Source organism: Aotus nancymaae, unplaced genomic scaffold (genome assembly GCF_030222135.1).
Source record: "Aotus nancymaae isolate 86718 unplaced genomic scaffold, 86718_ANA_hifiasm-v0.15.2.pri h1tg000046l, whole genome shotgun sequence".
Lineage (NCBI taxonomy): Eukaryota > Metazoa > Chordata > Mammalia > Primates > Aotidae > Aotus > Aotus nancymaae.
Window position 1 is genome coordinate 26,250,048 of NW_026988460.1, and position 24,209 is coordinate 26,274,256.

At 58.9% G+C, this 24,209-nt stretch overlaps 1 protein-coding gene across 3 annotated transcripts in view; it reads left to right on the plus strand.

Moving 5' to 3' along the window:
• Positions 1-15,033: 15,033 nt before the first annotated feature.
• The window catches only part of PLXND1 (plexin D1), a 52,780-nt gene continuing 43,604 nt past the window's right edge, over positions 15,034-24,209 (plus strand). Inside the window, exons 1-2 of one of the 3 annotated variants that reach the window (XM_012472877.3) lie at positions 15,034-15,079; positions 16,284-17,270. In XM_012472877.3, the coding sequence (XP_012328300.2) occupies positions 15,065-15,079; positions 16,284-17,270 (1,002 nt within the window). In that variant the 5' untranslated portion in view covers positions 15,034-15,064. Of the gene's footprint in view, positions 15,080-15,962; positions 17,271-20,061; positions 20,182-24,209 lie in introns of those variants that run through there. The other 2 variants (XM_021675843.2, XM_012472886.2) reach the window with 2 other exon arrangements.

Here is a 24,209-nt window from a genome sequence, read left to right on the forward strand (position 1 = left end):
TTCGGGCCATCATGTGCTGCGGGGTGTCAAGAGGCTGCTCCTTTTCATTCCATTGTATGGAGGCCTCCACGTGTTTACCTCTTCACCAGCCGAGGGACACTTGGCTTGGCTTGTATCCAGTGTGCAGCAATTATCAGTAGAGCTGTGACAAACATCTGTACAGGTTTTTATGGACCTGTGTTTTAATTTTATTTCAATATCTAGACGTGGGACTGCCAGGTCGCAAGTGTCTACAGTTGACTTTTTTTGAGGAAACTAGCAAATGGTTTTTCAGAACAGCTTCGCCATTTCACATTTCAGCCCTGCCCGCGTTGCCCCACATCCTGACCCACACTTGGTGGTGTCGGTCTTTTGTGTCCAGCCTTTCAAGTGGGAGTGGGGCTGACAAGAGAGGGTTGACTGAGAAAACAGTTAATTGTCCAGGGAAACCCCACCCAGCGCCTCCCAGTGGTTTCCTGCCTTTCTCTCATCTTGCTCCCAGATGGAGGTGCAGGCAGCGGCCCCAGCCCGGGCCCACATGAGTCCCCAGGCACACACATGCCCCACACCACCAGTCCCAGGACTGAGCAGGCACGCACCTTCCTGCTCTCAGGTGCTCCTCAGACACTGCAGCAGGAAGGCACTGGCAGAGTCTCCAAGTCCAAAGTGATGAGCTGGGTTTCTGCCTGGTCCTACCTGCTCAGCCATCTAGCCCCTCTCCCAAACAAAGAGCCTGTAGAGGAGTCACTGGAAGAAAGATGGAGAAGAGGGCAGTGAACACAGGTGCTGTGTGGGAAGCCGAAGGGATAGGTGGCTGCAGCTGTGCCCCCGGCAGGTGGGCAGACCTCATGGCTGGACAACCCACATCCACGGGCCCCCTGGAGGCCCTGCTCTGCCTCTGAGACCCTGCGACCCTGTGTTTTGGAAGATGGGGTGGCAGTGCCAAGGTGAGCCTGACTGCCTTCAACAAACATTTACTGTGCACCTACTGTGTGCCAGGCCCTGCTGTGGCCCCAGGGAAGGTCACAGTCCAGTGAGAGAGATGGATGCCAGCCCTGACTGGCACTTTGGTCAGGGAGGGCCTCTTTGGAGGGGGATATTTGAGCAGAGACCTGAGGGATAAGAAGGCAGCAGCACTGGGGAGATCTGGAACGGGCATGACAGGTAGAGGGCACAGCAAAGGCACCATCCTGGACCGAGCTCAGCAAGGAGGCCATGCTGCTGGAGCGGATGGCTTCAGCCTAGGAGGTGGAGGCTGCAGTGAGCTGAAATCACAACACTGCACTCCAACCTGGGTGACAGAGTCAGACCCTGTATTAAAAAAAAAAAAAAAAAAAAAAAAGTGGAGCTGAGGATACAGACATGCAGGAAGTGAGGGAAGATCATGTGAGGACACAGCCAGAAGGCACCATCTGCAAGCCAAGGAGAGGCTGCAGCAGAAACCAACCCCGCAGGCTCCCTGGTCTTGGACTTGGCCTTGCAGCCTCCAGAACGGAGGGAGATGTCTCGGGGCTGGGGGGAGGTTTGTTTACTAGGCTGCCATAACAGGAGACCACAGACTGGATCACTTAACAACAGAAACCTATTTCCTCTAAGTTCTGGAGGCTGCAAGTGGTACACTTGGGCTCAAGCCATCTTCCCATCTCGGTCCCCTGAGTAGCTGGGACTATTAGGCAGCAGCCACCATGCCCAACTAACTTTTTGTAGAGATGGGGTCTCACCGTATTGCGAGAACCTGGCCAGGAGAGCTGACTTGGACCTCCTGCTCCTCCAGCCTTTCCTCCTTCCTCTTTCCTCCCAGGTGGGGTGCCTGACCCTCTCGGACAAACATCTTGCGGCTATTTCCGCCTCGCCATCCCGGAGCCCCAGCCCAGCCTGAACAAACACTCGGGACTCGTGCTTCCGGCCTTGGCTCTGGGAAAAGCCCAACCAGGAGCTGCTGAGGTCAACCCTGGAGGGAAGTGGAAGAAGGAGGAGGCACCCAGTCCCTGCATGGAGGTCAGCCAAGCCTGGCCTGGGGGCCCCTTGCTGCTTTTGGAGCCACCAGCACAGTGCGGGGGCTTCAGTGTGCCCATCTGTAAAATGGGCCTAATTACACCCTCCGGAGGACTGTGGGGCAATGGAAAGCCTGGCCTGGGCCTGACACCAAGAATGGGTGACACGACCCACAGGGCTGTGAGGGGCTTTGGGGAGTAAGGTTATCTGAGGTCCAATAGGGACCCCAAGGGACTGTCCCCAAGGCACCTTAGTGCTGGAAGGGGCCAGACTGCTCCTTTCCTCCTGTGGCTGTCCTGTTCTCCTTCCCCTTCTCCCTCCCGTCTTCACAGTCCATGTAATGCCCTCGGCAGAGCCAGCAGACTAGGTGGTGCCATTTTGGGCACAGTGCTGGGTGGGGACTGGGTGGTGGCAGGCCCTCAAATCACACTCTGAGTCTTCTTCCTGGATACTGATCTCAGATGGGGACATGTCGGGTCCCAAGCCCAGGTCCAGGTACCAGCACTAGGCGAGGACAGGAGAGGGTGGGGCATCAGTGGTGGCCACTGTGGGCATGGCTGGCTCCAGGGCATGTGGGTAGCCCACAGATGCCTTCATCCCCACCCAGGGTGAGCAGGAGCCAGAAGGCTCTTTCTAGGAAAGGCTGAGGTTGTGGGGCTCACATGTGCCATGGGCTGCACCTGCAGTACTGCCCCCACATTCCACAGCCATGGTCAGAGATTAGGAGCCTGGCCAGGGTAGGGGCAGAAGTGGACATTTCCAGCAAGGGGACATATGTGTGAGGTTGATGGTGAAGAGTGAGCTCCCCGTCCCCGGAAGTGTGAGCAGAGGTAGCTGCATGTGTGGGACAGGGGAAGGGGTGGCCCTGCCTGCCCCTGATAAACTGCCCCTAGAGCCCTGTGCACTATGGCATGAGCCCAGCAAGCTAGTGGGCTCTGGGGCCAGAAAACCCCAGGTTCAGATCCCAGCTCTGCTGTGTAACTGAGGACTCTTGACCACGCGCGCCCTTTGATGTCTGTGAAGGGCACCCTGCCTCCGGGGCTGGCAGGGAACTAACTGAAATTGTTAAGGAAGAGCATCCGCACCACTGTCCAGTCCCAGCGGGAGCGGCTACCGCCCAATACCTGCTGAGCTGGGAGGTGGGAGCACACAGGGATTTGGTGGGAGCACGGAGGGCTTGCCCACTCCACCACCCAGTGAAACTGGGCCTGCTTTCTCCACTGCCCACGGGGGTCCAGGCCTGCCTCCACCATTCAATCCCTCTCCTTGAAAGCGTTGCCAGATAAAACCTTCCCAGCTGGGGTTTGATTTTTGTTTTTGTTTTTCAGGCAGGATCCGGGAGTGGAGACAATGAAATTAATGTTTTTTTTTTTTCCTTCCAAGCAGTTTCTCTCCTTATTGAGAGCTGTGGGGCTGGATTCCACCTCGCCTTCCTGTCTGCAGAGGAGCTGGCAGGAGAGGATGGGTGTGGGTAGAGGAGGTCAGGGAGGGCAGGACTGGGGAGGGGAGAGGTCAGGCAAGGTAGGGCCAGCAGTAGCGAAAGACTGATGTGCTGTGCTCCTTCCAGCCTCTGGGTATTTGCACGTGCTGTTTCCTCCCTTCCCCACCTGAACTCCCACCTCCATTGGCAGCTCCGGTGCCTCTTTGAGATTAGGCATCACCTCTTCCAGGAAGCCCTCTCTGACCACCCCGCACCGAGGTACTAAGCTGCTGGCAGCCTCTTCCTGCTCTTGTGAAGCTGCACTCCATCCTCCCCTATGCACTGGGTCTGCTGGCTTATGGCCCCTCCTCTGCTGAGGCGGCATCCAGCACTGGGCTGAAAGATGGACCTCAGTGGACAGCTGAGCCAAGCATGGAAAGGGACACCTCACTACCTGCTCAGGGGTCTCCTTCTGGGGGTGGGGAGGTGCAGATGGGGAGAAAGCAGAAGGGAGAGTCAAACTCACACGGGAGGGCCAGGGGCCAGGGGTGGGGGACAGTGGCACTGAGGGATTGTGGATGGGACAGCGCACAGGGCTGGACTCGGGTGATTCTGGCTGTGTGGCCTTGGGCAGTGAGTTTGTTTGTCAGCCTCAGTTTCCTTCCCTGTTACATGAGGATAGCAACACTGCCTGGCAAAACTGACCCCGCCCATCCCGGCGTGAGGCCTGGCGGGCCTTCACTTAGCAACAACAGGAGCTGGGGTTGGTGCTGGGCTGGTGGGGTCTTGTGGCTGGGAAGGTCCAGGGCACGGGAGCACAAGCAGACCCCCGAGACCCACAGATGGCATCAATCATCCCCCACCATTCAACTCCTGGTGCTAAAAATAGCAAACCCCCTCACCCCACCCCCCGCCACGACCTCCACTCCTGCCTTCTCCCAGCATCCTCCCCATGGGGCCTGGTTTGCACAAATGGAAGTGAATTATGGGCAGTGGGGATTCAGACCTGCTATAAATCACACGTGGCTGCAGCATCTAAGAGTCTTTTCTGGGGCTCCTCACTTAACCTCTCAGCCCCTCCCCAATCACGCTGAGCCTAGTGCTGGGTGGGCACGAGGAGGTCCCAAGGGTCAGGGCTCTGTCCTGGGCTTCCCATGCCCAAGCCGCATGTGAAGCCTTCAGGTCTGGCAGGGAGACTGGGGCTAGAGTCGGTGAGAGGAGGCAGGCGGGGGCAGCTCCCGCTTCAGCACCTGCATTCTGTCTGGATGGGGATCGGGACCTCGCACTGTGGAGGGTGACGTGCAGATGGGGACACTAACTGGGGCATTCCTTTCCCCTGCCTTCCCCGCCCATCCCACAGCGTGCACTGACACTAAGACCAATGTCCATCAGATAGTGGCCATTTCCCGGGGTCACAGCTATACCTCCTTGTAAAAATCCAGGACCCCAACCCATCGCGTTCCCCTATGCTTTTTGTTTTGGAGACAGGGTCTCGCTCTGTCACCCAGGCTGGAGTGCAGCACTGCGACCATAGCTCATTGAAGCATGGACCTTCTGGCTCAAGCAATCCTCCCACCTCAGCCTCCTGAGTAGCTGGGGCGACAGGCATGTACCACCTCGCCCTGCCCCACGTTTTTAACAGGAATAATACATATTCTTTGAGGAAAACGTAGAAAATTCAGACACAAAGAAAGAAAAACTCCAAAACTGCCTGGGTGTACCTAAAATCCCAGCGCTTCAGGAGGCCATGGATGGAGGATCATTTGAGGCCAGGAGTTTAAGACCAGCCTGGGCAACACTGCAACACCCCTGTCTCTACACAAAATTTTTAAAAATTTAAAAAACAAACTGCAACCCCCGTACCCTAGAGGCCATAACCCAGCAGTGCTCCTGTGGGTTTGTCCTGCATGGTTCCGCCTCTCCTCGGCCCCACGTCCTGAGGCTGCCCCTACCCTTGACGGCCAGGCCTCTTGGTGCCCATCTAGTTGCACGGCCGATCTAAGCCCAGGTCCTTTTGAGGCAGAGGTTTCCTAGCTTTGGCACAAAAAGGGAAGTGAGAATGGAGGGGCAGGAGTGGGAGTGATGTGGGTCCAGCTGAGGATGTGAAAGAGCTCCTGAGCCCCCACCTCTGGCTGGGCTGCCCGTGGCTGGCCTGCACCGCCTCTTTTCTGGGATGGAGGCTCCCAGGGTGCTGCTCTCCTGCTGCCCGGCCAATACCATCCTTGGGGTCCCTGGTCCCCAGACTCCTCGGAGCCTCCTGCCCAGGCAGCCCCTGGCTTTGTCTCAGTCTGCCCAGCCAAGCCTCTAGAGTAAGGATGGTGGGGAGGGGAAACTGGCTGGCCTGTTTTCAGGTAGAGATGGAGCCAGGACTAAAACCCTGGCCTGGCAAGTCTGTGCCCCCTTCCCTGAGCCTGCTCCAGACTTGGTGGTGGCCGCCTCTGGCGTAGTTTTGGAGTCCCCTGGGCCCCCTGTACCGCTGAGGTTCAGATGCCAGAGAGATCTCCATGACCACACAGAGCTGGGTTCAAGGCCTCTCTTTGGCCTTCTGGAAAAGAGAGAGCCTCTGCATATGTGCTCATGTGGAAAGGGAATGAGATCACTGCAGGCCTGGCCTCTGCAGTGGCCCAGGATGGACGGGTTTCCACTGGGTTGGAGGATTTGCGCTGGAGGCTGTTCCTGATGGGTCCCAGGTGTGACAGGACAATGGGTCTGGTGGCCACATCTGTGCTGACCTCACCGGCTTCCGCAGGGGCCCCACAGGGCTGTTTTGCTGGGGAGAGGGTCTTCCCTCCTATCCTCTTCCTCCAGGCCTCCTTCCTGCCGCCCTGGGTGGTGGTCAGGCCTTCCGTGCAGGCCTCAGCCGTCCCACCCGAGGTGCCGGCAGCTGCCTGCCGGTGCTCTGACTCACTTCCTGCTTCTGGGAGCTGGAAATAGCCTCCTCTGGATGGTGGGGCTGGCTGGGGGCTCTACCCCCACCCTGTGCTCACGGGTGGAGGAGCATCCGCCTGCAGTGTCTGGCCCCCTGGGTCCCAGCGGTGGACAGGACAGAGGAGGACCCTGCCCTGTGCCATCTGCAGATGTTAATCAAATAACACAGCTGCCATGCAGAGCACATGAGGACGTCTGAGCCACCTGGGCAGGTGGGGTGCAGCCCTCACCCAGAGGACCCTCGAGCTGAGCCAGATGCATGGGGTGCTCATGGGTGGGGGGAAGGACAGGGGGTCCCAAGTGACGGGACAGTAATGGCTAAGGCCTGGTGGGAGGCAGTGGGAGTGCAGGTGTGACTGGAGTGGGTGAGGCTGCCACAGAGATGGGGACCTGGGCAAAGGGACCCAGCTTTACCCTGAGAGCTTTTGCAGGACTTGAAGTTGGAGAAAAACAACCAGATTTGCAGATTGAAAATGTCCCACAGGAAAAGTGATTAAAGGAGAGGAAGGGAGGAGGGCAGCAGAGAGAGGAAGTGGGAGGGAAGGTCCAGGCGGGAGGTGACGGCTCAGACGGGTGCAGTAATCTTGGGGCTAAAGGAGACAGACTGACTAGGGGACTTGGGGACTTCTGGGCCTTTAGTACTCAGAGTCTAAGTAGGGGTGATGGGAAGGCCAGCTCTGGATAGGTGGGAGGAAGGGACAGGTTGTCCAGGTGCCCCCCGGGTTCTGCCTTGGGCAGCTGGGTGGGTGGGGTGGTGGGCTGGGGACATGCAGGGTGGGACTGTGGGGGATCTCAGCTTCGGTTTAGGACACTTATTTGAATTTGAGCCTCTGGCCCTGGCACTGCCACTGCCCCTCATTAGCACTTTGGGGGACACACATTTGGGTGGGAGGCAGGCTGCAGTTGACAGAACACCATCCACAACTTACAGGCAATGGAGGAAGACACTGACACAAGCTCGGAAGGGCCCAGGAGCTGCCACCCCTGAGGATGCAGGACTTGCTGGTGAAAGGATGCCCTCCTGGGCCAGACCACCCTTATGGCTGTCTCACCTGCCCTCCCTGGGCTCTCCTGCCTCCGCCTCCTCCTCCCACAGTGTCTCTCCCAGCCCAGCACCCTCCTTGGCCCCTACCTCACTGAGGGTGACTGTCAGGATCCTCACAGTGGCCTCAGGAAGCATTAGCTGCTTTGACTCCAAAAGTATGTTTCCACCTCAGACCTCGTAATCTTGACTCTGCCATGCACTAGAGGCTGTGCCAGGGTGATCAGGCTCCCGTGAGCCCCCGTGGTGCAGCCTTACCCCAGACTTGCAGATGGGAAGAGGGCTGTGTTCAAGGTACCACTATGCGAAGGGGGCAAAGCTGGATTTGAACACAGGTCCCTCTGGCTCCACAGCCTCCTACGCTGCATGGGGACCCTGATGTGCCTCCTCCTCCCTGCCTGGGGCTGTGAGCTTGGGGATGGAGGTGAGCCTGGCATGACTGCCCTCTACATCTCACGCCAGCTAAGTCACGTCCTCCCTGGAAAACCTGTATTTTAGAGACACAAACCCTTCCCAGGCCAGTGTGTGGGTGGCCTCCTTCAGGTAACAGGTGGGTGAGTGGCAGGCGGGGATACCACAGGAGACCAGGGGAGAAGACTGAAGCTGCCTCCCTGTTGGCTGCCCTAGAGGCTACATGGGAGTGGGCACCAGCCCAGATGGTGATGGGAGATGTTCATTCCTCTCCTCTCTCATTCATTCCTTCATGCATTCATTCACCCTCATGAACCTGCTTAGAGTTTAACCTTCTGCCTAGTGATGGGGGGACATAGGTATGTTCCCAAAAGACCTAGCTCTTCAGATGCCTCCTGGTTGGCAGAGGAGCCAGAGCAAAAGAGACAGTGTCACCTGGTGTGGGTGCTGGGATGGTGTAAGTAAAGGGAACTGTGGGAGTAGAGGAGGAGGAAGCCTAACCCAGTCTGCGAGAGCTGAGAAGGCTGCCTGGAAGAGAAGTGGCCACAGCCAAGTCTTGGAGACACCAGCAGACTTACGCACAGGGAGAAGGGAGAGGGAAGTTCAGGGGCCTGGGGGCACTGAATCCCACACTGACTAGGGTACTCGGGGACTTCTGGACCTAAATAGGAGTGGGGAAGTCACAGGGGAAGTCACAGGGGAAAGAGGGTGTCTCATCCTAAGACATCCAGCTGTGGTTCTTAAAGGCTGCTCTTGAGTAAGGAGGGATGGTGTCACCCAAAAGTCCCTAAAGAACTGGTCCCAAGTTCCTCCACAGAGAGGAGTCTGGCCAGGGAAATCCAGAGCTAGTGTTACTCACAGGCTGGGCTGCCCTTGCTTACAGGCTGATTCCCCGCAAGGCCAGAAGCTGGATCACTCAAGGTCAGAGGCTAGACCACCTCAGACCAGAGACTGGAGCATCCAGGGCCAGAGGCAGGACAACCGACGGTCAGGCTGAGCCTTCCAAAGCAGAGACCAGGCTCTTGAGGTTGACCATAAGAATGGGTGTTTCATGAGGAAGCCCTCATTCAGCCACAGGGCAGCAGGACCAGTCAGTGGCCTTGACAACAAAGGTCCCGAAAGCCTCCAAGGCCCAAATCCCCAGCGTGAACCGCAGCCCCTGGGCCCCGGCAGGCACTGGCTCCCAGCCACAGCCCTCGTGCAAGCCCCTCCCATCAGCCTGTTGCCGGTGCAGACCTTGGCTTGTACAGCCGCCTCCGTCACATACCAGGATCCCCATCTGTGTGCACGTGACCCCAGTGTGCACCCTCCACACACAAACACACATTACACCCCTCCTCACATGCACAGCCCCCCCATCATCTTTGCACAGACCACCCCCTCATGCCCACATGCCCACACACAATGGGGTACCCCTGAGACAGGGGCTGTCACAGGCTGCTGCAGGCTGTGCAAGCAGCTCACTACCAGGGCGGGTTCCCCAATGCCTCTCTTGATAACTGGGAGCTGGGCCAGTGGGCTGCGGTCCCTGCCCTCCTGGACAGCTCTGAGAAGGCTCTTCCCCCTTCAGAGCCATCAGGCTGGGTGGGAGCTCCCGCTTCTGTGAGTGTGCACAGGATAGACAGTCCCTGTGGTGGGTTGCAGAGGGGAGCCCGCACCCAGTGACTGTGGAGACCCTATGCCCAGAGGCCGGGCTGGTGGCTGAGACTCCTCAAAGTTAACACCCCCCACAAGTCCTGGATCCTCTGCCAGCTTGCTGCTGGCCTCCCACCCTCCTCTGCTCCCCAACATGGGCCTCTGTCCTCCAGGGCTCCCTGCTGAGGCCCACCTCCAGGGCTCTGCCCTTGCTGTGCCCGGCCAGGAAGGCCCTCTTCACCCTCCTGACTCTGCTGCATCCTGCAGATCTCACCCCAGGGGCCCGAGGAAGATGGACTGGAGTCCCCCTGGGAGAAACTCTTGCAGAACCACGTGGTATGGCTCCTTCGTAAGACAGAGCCAGCCCCGCTCCATCCATCCCGAGGGCAGGGCAGGGAGGCACTGGGAAGTCAGAGCTAGGGAAGAGTGGGAGCGGGACCGCCTCCCCCATCAATGATTGGAAGAAAAAAATGTCACTGACTATTTGCCATGAGTCAGGTGCTGGCCAAATGTCCTACAGGGATTACCTCATTTCATCCCCACAGCCTGCAGAGGCAGTGGCTATCATACCCATTACACAGGTGTGGGAATGGAGGCCCAGAGTGGGAAATGGACTCACCTGTTACACAGGCAGCATGAGGCTGGGATCTGAACCCAGATCCGAGACCACAGGATGACAACTCCACAGCCTTGACTGGAGTCCCACCTGCCCCTCACTGGGCCCCACCGCTGGAGAACAGGGAGCAAGCAGACCTCAGTGAAAATCCCAGCTCCACCTTGATTGGCTCAGTGGCCCCAGGCAAGTCACTTCCTCTGGTGCCTCAGTCCCCTCCTCTGTAAGTGGGCCTCACAGTCCCTCCCTTGTGAAGACAGCCTTCATGTTGGATTCTCAGTGACGTTGTGCACGCCCATAAGCCTGCCCCGCATGCTCCTGCTGGCCTGGCTGTCCAATCCGCCCCTGTGTATTCCCTCGGCTCTCCTGCATGGGGTGCAGTCAATGCTGTGTCCCCAAGGCAAACAGTAGGTGCTCACTCAACATCCAGCAGATTGGTTATAGACAGACACTGGTTCAAATCCAGGACCAGGGCCTCACCTCCTGAGCCGCAATTTATGCGCCTATCAAATGGGGTCAGCAGCACAGCTGTTTGATGACTTTTGTAAGGACTTCCTGGAAAACGTTTAGCTCACAGAAGGTGCTCAACCCGCAGGATGCCCAGTCGTCATCAAACCCAGGCTTTTCCTGCTCCTTGTGGCTCCTGTCACTGAGGATTCGGTCATGAAGCACCTACTGTCTGTGCAGGCAGTGCCTCCCAGCCCACTCAGGCGGCTGTCGCCTGGAGATGGCAGCCGGGGAATGTGGGTGGGGGCCCCCGAGGCGGCCCTGCCCCTCTGCGGCTTCTGCTGGACAGAGGCTTCAGTGTGGAGCTGCCCGGGTCCTTTCACAGGCCCAGACCAATGACTGGACGTCTGAGAATGCTGCCCATTATCCAGCTCACAGAGCACAAAGGGGCCACGCGGGGGCTCGGCAGGCCAGGCGCCCCCGATAAGCACACCGGGCTCCGGGTCCCCACCCTAGCCCGTGAGTCCCCTGAGCACAGAGGGCAAGGACGTGCCCAGAGTCGGGAGAGGGCGTCATTCACACACAGGAATGAGAACCATTTCCTCCAGCCCCATGGGGACACAGAGATGAGGGGAACCACCCTGGGGGCTGGGCTCGCTGACCAGGGCAGGCCACCACTCCTGGGCCCAGAAACCAGACCTTGAAGGTCGCCTCCTCCTCCAAAAGAGGCAGAGAGGGAGCCCTCCAGGGGCCAGGAGGGGCCCCTAGAACTCGAAGGTGGCAAAGCCCCGAGGTTTCCGCCGTGGCGTCCACAGTGGAGAAGCCACAGCACCGCTGCCTGGAAACATGGGCAAGATGGGTGCTGTCTCCTGTCAGTGCCGTCACTGGAGGGTCAGCCCGCCCCTCCCAAGCCACACTCGTGGGAAATGATGGCAAAGACAGGAGATGCAGTGCGGAGGGCAACAGGGCAGAGCTCACTTTGCTACCTGTTTGCTGTGTGACCTCGGGCAGACCTATAGGTCTCTCTGAGCCTTGGCATCCATGCTCAGGAGAAGAGGGGAAGGAATGATCACACAAGCCCTCGAGACCCTTGGGTGGGTGATTAAAGGAGGCGATCTCCCTGATAATCATCATGTGGGTGGAGGGAGCCCTCCTGAGGAGTTCAGAGGACAGGCTGGAGAAGCTCACATAGGAGCCAAGGGAGGACCCCAGGCTCAGGGCAGGAAGTCAGTAGACTTCACACTTCGTGATGACACATGTGTGCCCCATCCTCACAGCAGCCCATGGGGGCGGGTCATGCTCCCTTTCCAGATATGGAAACTGAGGCCCAAGGAGCAATGGTGTCACTATGGTCACGCAGGTGGTTAGGGTCAGGCCTCTCAGCTCCAAGCAAGAAGCGCAGGGATGCAGCAGCCGAGAACAGGTCCTGGACACCCAGGAGCTGTGCAGCTGCAGGCCAGCGGCGGCACCACTCTGACCTTCAGTGTTCCCATCTGCAAAAGGGAGCTAAGACCCTCCCTCTCACGGTTGCTCCCACGGGGAAATGAGATGGTTCCAGCTCCAGAGAAGCAGCAGTGATGGCTCCCAGCACTACCTAGGCCCATGGCTGGGGTTGCTGAGCCATCCTGAAGACTGTTGCCAGCACCTTCCTGTGGATGAGGCGGTGTTCTGAAGCCTTAACCTTGCAGGGGCATTTCCTGCCAGGAAAACGCTCCCGAGGCCAGGCCCAAGGGACGGGAAGGTAGGAGCCCCCCTTCCTCCCAGCGCAGCCCCGGCCCCACTGTTATTTTTTCCAATTGAAGAAGAAAAACATTTCCTCCGTCTCCTCACAGATCTGCCCCAGGCAGTCAGAGGCGAGAATGCACAGGACAGGGTGGGGAGCCCACCCAGTGGAGTAAAAGGCCCAGTCCGGCCTTCTCCTTGCCAGCCTAGCCGCTGCCTACCGTGCCCCAGGCAAGACTGCCCTGTCCTGGCCACCATGTCCTCGTCCTCAAAGGCACTGGATGCTTCCCAAATTCCAGGTATTTTGGTGGCACCTGGATTATCACCTGTTTGTCTCTAAATTAACTGACTTTTAAAGGACTTCAATAAACGCATTTGTCAAGGAAGCTTTACATCATTACTGTACATGGAAAACCAGTAGCACTTGCCAAAACCAGATGGTAATGGCAAATACAAAGAAAACAAAGCACTATGAGGAAATTCGGGCACACTGATGTCAACAGCCCTGAGTCTGAGACCTTCTCTCTATTAAAAAGGGACAGTGACAAATGTTACAGTCATTAAAGACACATTAGCCTCAAACCAAGACCTTTTCCTTGATATAATCAGACTTGAACAAAAACTGAAAAAGGCCCAAATTGCAGTGTGAACAACCATCTAGGGCCGGTAATTCTGGGTTAGTTCATTCCAAGTGAGTTATTGCTGGGTCCCACCTAACCCGCACTCCTGAGTACCCCTCATCTCCCCTTGGTTCCCTCCAAAATCCCCTCCGGAAGGACACCTCATTGCATCTTAGCAAGGCCAGGGAAGGTGTGGTCTGTCCCTTCCTTCCTTCATTCATTCAGCCAGTAGTTAGCACCTCCTCTGTCCAGCCAGGGGTATAGGGGCTGCCACCATGAGCCATCCTGGCTGATGATGCTTCCAGCTAATGGGTAGAGGGGAGAAATCATAAGATGTGGAGGCAGATCTGGGTTTGAAGTTTCCCATCTGTGAAATGGGTTTGCTGACCCCAGCCTACTCAGCTGGCTGCAAGGATGGTGTAAGATCTGGTAGGGCAGTGCTGGGCACAGGACTCACTGTCACCCTCTGGTGGCTCCGCTAGCCACACCGGGGCTCAGGACAGGAAGTGGAGCCCTGGTCTTCTGTTGCAATCCCCCCATCCTACTCCCAGCTCTAGCATGGGCTTTAGGGGTCATGGTTCACTGCCACAAGGCAGGGAGAAACTGGTGTTTGTCAAGAGCCTGTGTTGTGCTTGGCACCTGTTATGTTATATTCTCCAAGTCTCACGCTGTCCCAGGGGCAGGTGTCCTGCTACAATTGTCCTCATTTAATAGTTGAGGAAACTGAGGCTCAGAGAGGGCAAGTGCCTCACACAAGACCACACAGCACTTCTCACCTCCAGTTGATGCAAGGATACTCAGACCCTAATACCCCTCACCTAGGCAGCTCCTAAACCCCACTGCTCAGCTTGGCGGGGAGCTTGTGGCCCAAGTGCCCAGGATCATCACCACATGTGGGTCTAAGACGACACCGAGTATTATCCTCAAGGCTCAGTCGGGGGAGCTGCAGGATGCGGCATGAGGAACCAGATGAGCCGGAGACAGGAAGAGAGGAGGGGCTGGAGAGGGAGCCGGGGGTGGTGAGGAATAGGGAGGGAGACAGAGAGAGACAGAGACAGAGACACACTTAGAGACAGACGGAGAGTGGAAAGGGGAGGGGGCAAGAGACTGAGAGAAGGAGAGACAAAGAGAGTGAGCGGGAGGAGCAAGACGGACAGGAACAGAGATGGTTGGGGGCAGGAGAGAGAGAGATAAGGCAGAGAGACCAGCGGATGGACGGGGGCGGGGCACTGAGGTTGTGAGCCGAGAGGAGGGGCGTGGAGGCGGGGCATAGAGGCAGGCCCCATGCACCCCTGCTAGGCTCTGCAGTTGGCTCCCATGGATGGCACGATGTGTGCCCTCTCCACCCAGAGAGGGAGGCAGGGACACAGTCCCATGGGCAGTCCCACGAGTGGCTCTTGGCAGGTGGATGGGCCTGGGAGGGCGCCTCCGATTTCCTGCAGCTCGACACTCCCGGCCATCAAAGCAGGGGCCGGACTAGGGGTGAGGGGTCTGGAACAAGGCGGGCAGGATGGCAGGAAGGCGAGGGTGTTGAGGGAAGTGGGGGGCAGCTGCAGGCCCAGCCTTTCCTGCCTGCCCCATGGCGCACAGACACCCCTGCCCTTCCTTCCTGGTTGGGTGGGAAAGAGGAAAATGAGGCCCGCTACTCTGAGTGAGGCCCTCAGGGCACCCTGTGTGTGGCAGCTGTGGGTCTGATGGGAGGCCCCGTTCTGAGAGGTTGGAGCCGACGGGCTTTTGCTTTCAAACTCTGACGCTCTGCTCCTCACGAGCTGTGCATCTTGGGCCAGTCCCTTCCCTCGGCCTTGGTTTCCATATCTGGAAGATGGGTTACCCATAGCGCCAGCCTCAGGGGGATCTGTGAGGAAGAAGAGAGCCTGTACATGGCAAGTGCTTGGCACAGTGTCTGGCACTGGCTAGCCCTGTGAGCACTCCCGTGAGGCAGCCGCGGTGCACGGTCCTCACAGGGCTGTGACCTTGGAGCCACGGCTGCCTGCCCCTGACGTCAGTGCCCACCTGCTGCTTCTGCGGTCAAGAACCCTGCCCAGGGCCGGCTTGTGTGGGGCTAATCTTCCAAGAAGCCTGGGAGGATGTTGGGAAAAGTGCCTGGTAGGGGTGCCAGGGGTGGGGGCGCAGCAGCCCACCACACTGGGGGTGCAGCTGAGTCTCCACAGGAGGCAACTGCGGGCTCTACGACCAAGGCCTTCCTCTAGCTGGCGGCCGCGGGGCACTCGCCGGAACTATTTCCTCTCTCCATGTTTTCCTCATCTGTATGTCTGACCCCTGAGCACTGGTCCCTCTAGCTTTGCCACCTGTATGTCCCTTTTAGGGGGATGGGGTCTGGGGGCCCCGACTGGCTGGCCCTGGGGGTGCGAAGGCCCGGACAGTGCCTGAGAAAGGGGTAGAGGGAGGCTGAGCGTGGAGGGGAGACTCAGAGGTCGGGAAGGCAGAGGGAGAAGGGATGGGGCGCTCAGAGGGACCGGGAGAGGGACGGAGGGACCGAGGGGGAGGCCGAAGGAGCCACGGAGAGAGGGAGCGAGCGTTAGGGACGGAAAAACGGAGCAGGAGAGAGAAGGAAACGGGAGAGGGCCGGGGGCGGGGCTGCCAGGGACCGGAGAGCGAAGCGGAGTCGGAGAGAGAAGGAGAAGCAGAGGCAAAACCGGGAGAAGCGCCGTACGCGCGGAGTTTGGGGTGGGGGCTGAGACAGAGAGACGCAGAGACCGAGAGAACAGACAGCGAGAGAGACGCGGTGGGAGAGAGGGCGGAAAAGAGAAAACAAGCGCGAGCGAGGCAGGCCAAGTGGCCAAGTGGGAGGAAAGAGCGAAGAGAGCGAGCGGCGGCGGCGGCGGCTGTGGGGAGGGAACCCGGGTCCGCGGGCAGCAGGACCCGCGGACGGCGGGGCGGGGCCCGGGGCGGGCGGGGCTGGGGCGGGGAGTGAGGGCGTGTCCGCAGCGGAGCCGCCCCCGCCCCGCCCCCGGGCCGCGCTGCGAGGCTGAGCCGGGCCGGGGCGCCGGGGCCGGGGGCGGCTGGCGCCGGCAGGAAGCGCCTCGCGGCCCGGGCCCGCCCCCCGCCTCCCTTCGCCTCCGGGCTCCGGGTTCCCGGCCGCGCCGCGCCCCATGCACTCGCAGCGCCGCGCAGCCCGCGCAAGCCCGGATGGCTCCTCGCGCCGCGGGCGGCGCACCCCTTAGCGCCCGAGCCGCTGCCGCCAACCCCCAGCCGTTCCCGACGCCGCCGCGGTGCTCCGTGCCGCTGCTGCTGCTGCTCCTGGGGGCGGCGCGGGCCGGCGCCCTGGAAATCCAGCGCCGGTTCCCCTCGCCCACGCCCACCAACAACTTCGCCCTGGACGGCGCGGCGGGGACGGTGTACCTGGCGGCGGTCAATCGCCTCTATCAGCTGTCGGGCGCCAACCTGAGCCTGGAGGCCGAGGCGGCCTTGGGCCCGGTGTCCGACAGCCCGCTGTGTTACGCCCCGCAGCTGCCGCACGCCTCGTGCCCGCACCCGCGGCGCCTCACGGACAACTACAACAAGATCCTGCAGCTGGACCCCGGCCAGGACCTGGTGATCGTGTGCGGGTCCATCTACCAGGGCTTCTGCCAGCTGCGGCGCCGGGGCAACATCTCGGCCGTGGCCGTGCGCTTCCCGCCCGCCCCGCCATCGGCCGAGCCCATCACGGTGTTCCCCAGCATGCTGAACGTGGCGGCCAACCACCCGAACGCGTCCACCGTGGGGCTGGTGCTGCCGCCCGCCGTGGGCGCGGGGACCAGTCGCCTGCTCGTGGGCGCCACGTACACCGGCTACGGCAGCGCCTTCTTCCCGCACAACGGCAGCCTGGAGGACCACCGCTTTGAGAACACGCCCGAGATTGCCATCCGCTCCTTGGACGTGGGCGGCGACCTGGCCAAGCTCTTCTCCTTCAACCTCAACCCCTCCGACGACAACATCCTCAAGATCAAGCAGGGCGCCAAGGAGCAGCACAAGCTGGGCTTCGTGAGCGCCTTCGTGCACCCGCCCGACCCGCCGCCTGGTGCACAATCCTACGCGTACCTGGCGCTCAACAGCGAGGCACGCTCTGGCATCAAGGAGACCCAGGCGCGGAGCCTGCTGGCGCGTATCTGCCTGCCCGGCGGCGCCAGCGGTGACTTCAAGAAGCTCACTGAGTCCTACGTCCAGGTGGGCTTGCAGTGCGCGGGCGGCGCGGGCCGCGGTGACCTCTACAGCCGCTTGGTGTCGGTCTTCCCCTCCGGGGAGCGGCTCTTTGCTGTCTTCGAGCGGCCCCAGGGGTCCTCAGCGGTCCGCGCGGCTCCGGCCGCACTCTGCGCCTTCGGCTTCGAGGACGTGCGAGCCGCCGTCCGCGACGCGCGCAACGCCTGCTTCGTGGAGCCGAAGCCCGACGTGGTGGAGGTGCTCAACAACGTGGTGCAGGGCAGCGGGCCGGACTGCGAGCGCAAGCTCAACATCCAGGTACACCAGGGCGGTGGCGGCGGTGGGGGCGCGGGCGGGAACCGGGCGGGTCGCACGCTGAGCAGGTCACAGGTGGAAGCGCGCAGAGATCCAGATGTGAGTGGAACCCAGGTGTGCACGCAAGAATACAGGTGTCCCCCGAGGGGTACTGCTGGCGCCTGTATGGCCCAGGTGGGCACGTGCAGGGACTCAAGTGACTGCCAGCTTATGGGCGCGCATCCCTAGGCGTACTGGGAGGGGTCCAAGTTGCCAAAGGTACCCTGGTGCGAATAAAGCCCAGGTGTGCACGTGGGGATCACAGGTGCATGCTGAGGGCACAGTAAGTGATTGCATGCCTGACCAAAGGTGTGCCCCGCGGCCACTGCGTGAGCCTGTCAGAGCTACCATTGTACGTTGGCGATATGTGCATGGGTGTGGCAGGTGTGCAGGGAGGCACACGGGTGTACACCAGGGTACCCTGCAGATGTGTGTGGGGGCAACAGGGGCGTGTGCATGGACTTGTGTGCCAGCAAGCTGGGGCCTGAAGACGCATAGGGCAGACAGATGTACTGCAAGGACACTGGTACAACAGGGCAGGGCTAGGTGTGTGGGGGCGGGGGGGCGTGTGTGGCAGGGGACGCAGGTATTTGGTAATGACTCGGTACTCTGAGGAGGCCGCATGGTTGGCAAACAGGTGTGTGCCTGAGGTGAACTTTTATTTACCTATTGTGCAGATATTTCCTGAGCACCTAGTATGTGCCAGGGGTCTGGGGTAAACAATAGCACTTGTGGAGTGTCTGCTAGGCACATCACATGTCACAACGCTCAGTTCTCAGAACAGCCCTCTCAGGTAGGCTCTATTCTCATCACATTTTACAAATGAAGAAACAGGAGCAGAGAGGTCAAGTAACTTGCTAAGGACCGCACAGTTGGGCACTAGCAGAGGCGGATTTGAATCCAGCCTGTCTGGCCTCAGCATCTCTGTTTTTCATGCCCAGCCTTTGCTGCCTTCTGGATTTGGATCTCAGAGTGTGTGTGTTGGGGGAGTCCCAGGCAGCTGGGGTGGGCAGATGCTGGGGCCAGTAGAATGGAGGGATGTGAACCAGTGTTTTGGGGGTAGGAGAAGTCCGTGGGCCTCAGGGGGAATGAGGAGGGGCCCAGATGGGTATGGGGCCCAGGTGTCTGAGGCTGGGTTGGGCAGTAGCAAGGGGGGCCATGTTGGGGGAATCAGCGTTGGTGTTGACATGACAAGGGTGTAGGAGGGGACTTGGTGTGATTCCCCTAAAGGAAGTTCATGGCAAGGGGTTGCTCCTCCCACTAGCTTTGGGATCTGGGTCAGTTGATCCCCATGATTCACCTTGAGGAATGAGCCTCCACAATGACACTGGGGCCTTTCCTACACCCTCCACCCTTTGAGTCTGGGAGCCCACTTCAGCCCCACAGCCTGCCCTTCCCTTAGGAAGCTGCTTCTCCATCAGCAAAATGCAGAACCCAGCCTTCTCATCCTGATCCTGAGCCTTCTGTGGGGCCCCACCCTGTCCCTTCTCCGTGGCAGTGATAAGAATGTCATGAGTTTAACCATTCCCCTGTGGGCGGGCCCAACACTGGGGCTTTGAGAAAATGCAGATTCCTTCTCTCAAGGTTGAGGTCGGCTCCCACGGCTGCCCACCACCTGGCTGGCCACACTGAAAGTAAAGGTCATGGTGGGTGAGCAGGGCAGACAGTCCAAGGGGGTGTCGGGGCTACTTGCCCAGTGCCATAGTTGGTTCAACCACCATCCCTACCCAGAGCTTCATCTCCCAAGCAGCTGTGTTTGCCGCTGGCGGTCTCAATGGGAAGTCTAAAGCTGAATGGAGAGAGTGTCCTGTGTGCTGAGGGCCTTCCTCTGGTGGTTCCAGGCCCTGTGTCGGGCCTCTTGGTGTGAGCTGATCTGTGCAATTCCTCGGGCCAGCCCAGGGTTCCCTCCCCATCTGGCAAGAACCGTTCTGGTTCCCACAGTCCCTCAGTGCAGTGACTCACCCAGCTGAGTGGGGATGGGGCTTCTCTACCCAAGGGAACAGGGCCTCTCCAGGGACACAGCCCCAGGACAGAGTGGCCAAGGGCCTCCTCCCCACCCTAAGGTCACAAATTCCAGCTTGGGCCTTCCTTGGTCACCATCCCTGTGTTCTTCATACCCTTCTCCTCTTCCCCATGCCCGCTGTGGGCACAGGCCGGTCCACATGTCACTATCTACCATAGGTGCTCAAAGTCCCAGGTCTGGGCCTCTAGCAGGGGCAGGGTTGGGGGAGGGATCATTATTCTTGTTCCAGGCTGTTGCCAGCTACACAGTGATGGATTCAGAACCTAGACTTCACATCAGGCTGCTTGGGTTCAAGTTCCACTTTGTCACTTCCCAGCTGTGTGATCTTGGGCAAGTAACTTAACCTCTCTGGACCTCACAGTTTCTTCATCTATGAAGTGGGAACAGTAAAAGCAATCCTTATCCCAAAGCATTGTTTTAAGGACTAAATGAATTGATTAGTGCAGCTGAGTGTACCCGGTGCACAGTAAGCAGTAGGCAGATGGCAGCTCTTCTTGTTGTCACTCTAATGGCCGTGATTAACACAGGTCTCTGCTTGGTCCTGGAGAGCAGTCACCTAATCTGGCTTGTTCTGCAGTCGTAAAGACCCCACCCTCTCCTACTTCTAGCCCCGGATGACACCTCTGTAGACATTTACTAAGTCCCTATTGAGAACCCAGCCCCATGCTGTGCCCTGGGGCACCAATGGCAACTCACTTTGTTTCTAGTCTTGTGGGCTGGGCAGGCAGCCTAGCCGGAGGAGGGCGGATGTGTGGCCAGGCACTGATAACAAGGCCATGTGTGCTGCAGGGGAGACTGAGGGCAGGGCGGAGGGAGCCCAGCAGAGCGGGTGGAGGAGCAGGAGGCAGCCAGGTGAGTCTGGAGAAGAGGAAAGGGGTGGGGCAGAGGGAGCCGCCTGTGCGAAGGCCTGGAGGTGAGTGGGCGAGAGGGGGTCTTCGTGGTCAGGTGAGTAGAGGGGGAAGCGCATGACAGGAGGGCCAGGGTGGTGCGGGGAGACCATCCTGGGGAGTCCAGACTTTATCCTGGGGCCCTGGGAGCCGTGAAGGGTTTTAGCAGGAGGAGTGGAGTGGTCTCAGTGGGTACCTGAGTCTTCCCCCTGCAGATGGGAAATATGGATGCCTGACTCTTAGGGCTGTTGGGGTATTAAATGAGATCATTTGTGTACCTGGCGCACATTTGCAATGACTACAGTTCTTCTAAATATTCTTTTAGAGAGTCCCTGGGTAGCTGGTGAGAAGGAGCAGTGGAGCAGGGAGGGTGGCTGGGAGGCTGAGACTGCCTCCCAGGGAGAGATTCCTTCACTAGGTCACACATATTTCTTGAGCACTTACTGTGTGCCAGGCTCTGTGGTGGGTGCCAGGGGGCAGTGTGGAGATGGGCCCGGTCTTGTTCTCTGGAGACATGGCTGGCCTGGTCTGCAGCAGTGCTGAGGGCTTAGAGGGTGGCAGGTGGGCTCTGGACAGATTTGGGGGCTGGGACGCAGCCCCAGTGGTGGGAAGTGATGGGATGGAGGAGCAGAAAGCTGCCCAGAGTCAGAATCAGCAACAGGATAGATGCTGGTGCCCATGGGGTAGGGCATGTGACGGGGTACCTCTGGGGAAGAGGATGAGTTTGGTCTGGGGACCACCAGAGGCCTAGAATCCTTTTCCTCCTGGTCTCATCTGTTGGAATTTCTCTGGCACTGGCACTGGGTGGCTGGGTGGGGCTGCACGTGGGGCAGGACCCCAGAGCCGAATGACCTGCAAGTGGGGCAGCTCAGCCAGGCCTTCGGACACCCAGCCTCTCGCTCCTGCTGGAGGGTCTTATGAAGAACCCTGGGCCCTGACAGGAATCCCTCGAGGCTCCCACAACTTCAGAGCCTGGGTCAGGATGGCCTCTGATGTTCCGGGTTCCCAGCTGGCAGGACTGGCCCTCTGCCCTCCACCTTCTTCCCAAGAACCCAAAGGGAGAAGCCGCTGAGGTGTGAGGCCGGAGGCAGAGAACCTGGGTCCCTGCAGCCCTCAGAAGGCCCCGAGTTTGTCCCTGATTGTTTTCAAGGTATTTGGGCCAGTTGAGATATTTTGAGAGAGAGACTGAGTGAAGAAATTAGCCTCCATTGCGTGTAGCTTGGATCCCTTTCCTCAAATCACAGCTTGTTTGGAGTGCAAGCCAGTTGGGAAGTTGTTGAGTGCCACTGATGGGGGAAACTGAGGCACACCGTCACCCAACAAGGTGGGGCAGGCTGAATCTACCTTCCTTCCCCAAACCTTCCTCCTCAACCTATGAATGGCTATAATATTTATATATTTAAAACAAAAGGAATACCGACAGGCAAATGTCAATGCAGCATTTTCAAGGTGTCTTTTTATAGTAAAGGTGGAAAAAAACCCTCAGGCATTTTTAAACTGGCATGCGGTGGGTGGGTGCATGTTGTCAAGAAGGCATTTTTTTTGCACCAGTTTAGGGGCTGAGATGCCAGGTGGGGGCGGAGGGAGAGAGAGCTTCCAAGATGGGCTTTACATTTGGGTTTGGGCTGGGGGCTGGGAGTGAGTGCCCGGTGACCAAGGGTGCAAGCGGACACTTGGCAGGATTTAGGAGGGGGTTCCAGCAGGGTTGGCTGACAGGACCCTCTGGCCTGGAGAGACAGGTAGAGATTGGACCAGGAGACATCCCTCCCAGCCCTGAGAATGTCTCGATCCCCAGGTACATGGGCCTACAGCTGAATTCTGCTCTCTTGCCTATAAGCTGTGTGACCCAGGGCTGGTCATTTACCCTCTTTGGTCCTCATTCTTTCTGTTTGTAAAACAGGGCTCATGCCTCCCTCCAAGGATGTGAGTAGATTAAAATCTCAGGGGTGTCTCTCTCAGCCTACTCAGGCTGCCTGTAATAAAAAATAAATATGTAAAATAAAACCTCAAATGCAGTGCCCAGGAAATGGCAGGTACAGGTATTAGTATTAAGAGGGAGAAAAGACACTGGAAAAAATTGGCCTCAGTGGACAGGGGTGCTCAGAGGAGGGAGGGTTAGGGCCTTGGAGGAGATGAGATCAAATAGGTCCTGAAGGCAGGCAGGGGTGGGTGAGACCCAGGGTGCAGCGAGGGTGTGTCGAATGCCATCCCAGCCCCAGCACAGGGGCTGAGATGGAGAGAGTGGGCTCTAGTGCCCGGGCTGAGGAGTCCAGGGCAGCATTGTGTGGAGGGCAAGAACCCTGTGGGCTCCCTGGAGTGGATAAAAACCATCGCGGAGCTCATGCCCTACAGGCCTTTCGCAAGAACCTACGTGGTTGACCTCACGGCTACCCCTCCCCTGGTCAGGCAGACAGTGTGTCGTCATCATCCCCGGCTTACAGAGCGGGAAACAGAGGCCCAGAGAAGGGAAGTGACTTGCCCTGGCTTATGCAGCTGGGGAGTGGGGGTCTGGATCTGCAGATAGACGGAAGAGTCCGCGTCCAGGTGGCTGGTAAGCTGTGAACTCTCTGTGGTGGGGAGTTCTGTAGTTCCCTCTCTGGCTGGGCCACAGAGGTTCAGGCAGGGCACATTGTGACAGCAGTGACTCAGGCCGGCTGGGGAATTTACAGAGGCTGGTGAGGGACGGGGGCTGTCCCAGCCTCCTGAGGAAGTCAGGGGAGGCAGGGAAGCATCAGTTACATTTGTCTGAAAAATGAGACCATCAGCCTCTGGAAGGAGTGAGCCCCTGGCCCTTTGGGTGTGCAAATGAGAGATGTGGGTTCCATGGTCAGTGTGAGTGATGGTCCGGCCAGGAGGGTGAGTGGAGGATCTGTCAGCTTCCCGGACGTGCCCACAGTGAGGCCTCCGAAGCCAGGCAGGCTCATAGCGCTAGGTGAGTGCGGGATCCTGGGGCCAACTTCCCAGATTCAAATCCTGCCTCTGACCCTTCCTAGCTATGGAAAGTCCTATCCCTTCTTGGAGCCTCCATTTCCCCATCTGTAAAGTGGTCTCACCGCAGGGAAGACTGGGGTGGCCTGGTGGCATTCAGCAAGGGCCACTCTGCATCGACCCCTGCAGAAGCACCCTCTGCAAAGTCCACTTTACCCACCCGTGACTGATGGTCTCCGTGGAGACTAAGGAAGCCAGCTGGGTTCCATGTCCTGGTTGTTGCCGTGAACAAAGACACGTGGCATGTACTGGGATGACAGGAGCGGGAGGGCAGGAGCCCCAGGAGAGAGTGGTCCCTTCCCCTTCCTGGGCCTCCGTTCTCAGAGTTGGGCCATGGAGTGGTGAGGAAGCCTTCCCCTGACACCAGGACTGCTGGTCATGTCATAATTACTGTCACTGTTGCTTTCTCTGTGTTGGCCCTTTGCAGAGCACTTTACATATCTTTTAATCCCCCCAAAAGCTGAATGAAATGAGTGTTATCCCCAGTCTATGGAAGGGGAAACAGAAGCCCAGAAGGGTTAAGCGACTTGCCTGAGGTCACACCGTGGTGTGTGACCCTGGTGCTCCAGGTGGAGCAGGCTTCTGGCTGCAGCGCCTATGATCCCTCATTCCTCTAAAAACTTTGACTGAAGGAGTGTGAGCCAGAGGGTGTAGGAAGGGGTGAATGGGCCCATTTTAAAGGTGAGGAAACTGAGACTCAGGGAACTTCTGCCCCCACCAGGGCCCCTGCGGGAAGCAGTGAGGCCTTTCAGGGTGGCCTGCAGAGCTGCCCAGCCCCAGTGCCCAGCATGGTCCTGGGCTGGGGTTGGGATGAACCCCCCGGTGTGGACTCCTGCTACCAGGCCTGCAGCTGTCTCCACTCTCACACACCAGAGGCCAGCACCTCCTCAGTAACATTGCATGCCCGTCCAGGCTCCAGGTGCGGGGGCTCTCTGGAGTGTGTGAGTATGGGAGGAAGCTCAGCTTATTACAGGACAGCCCCCAAAAGGGACAAATTGGACCCTC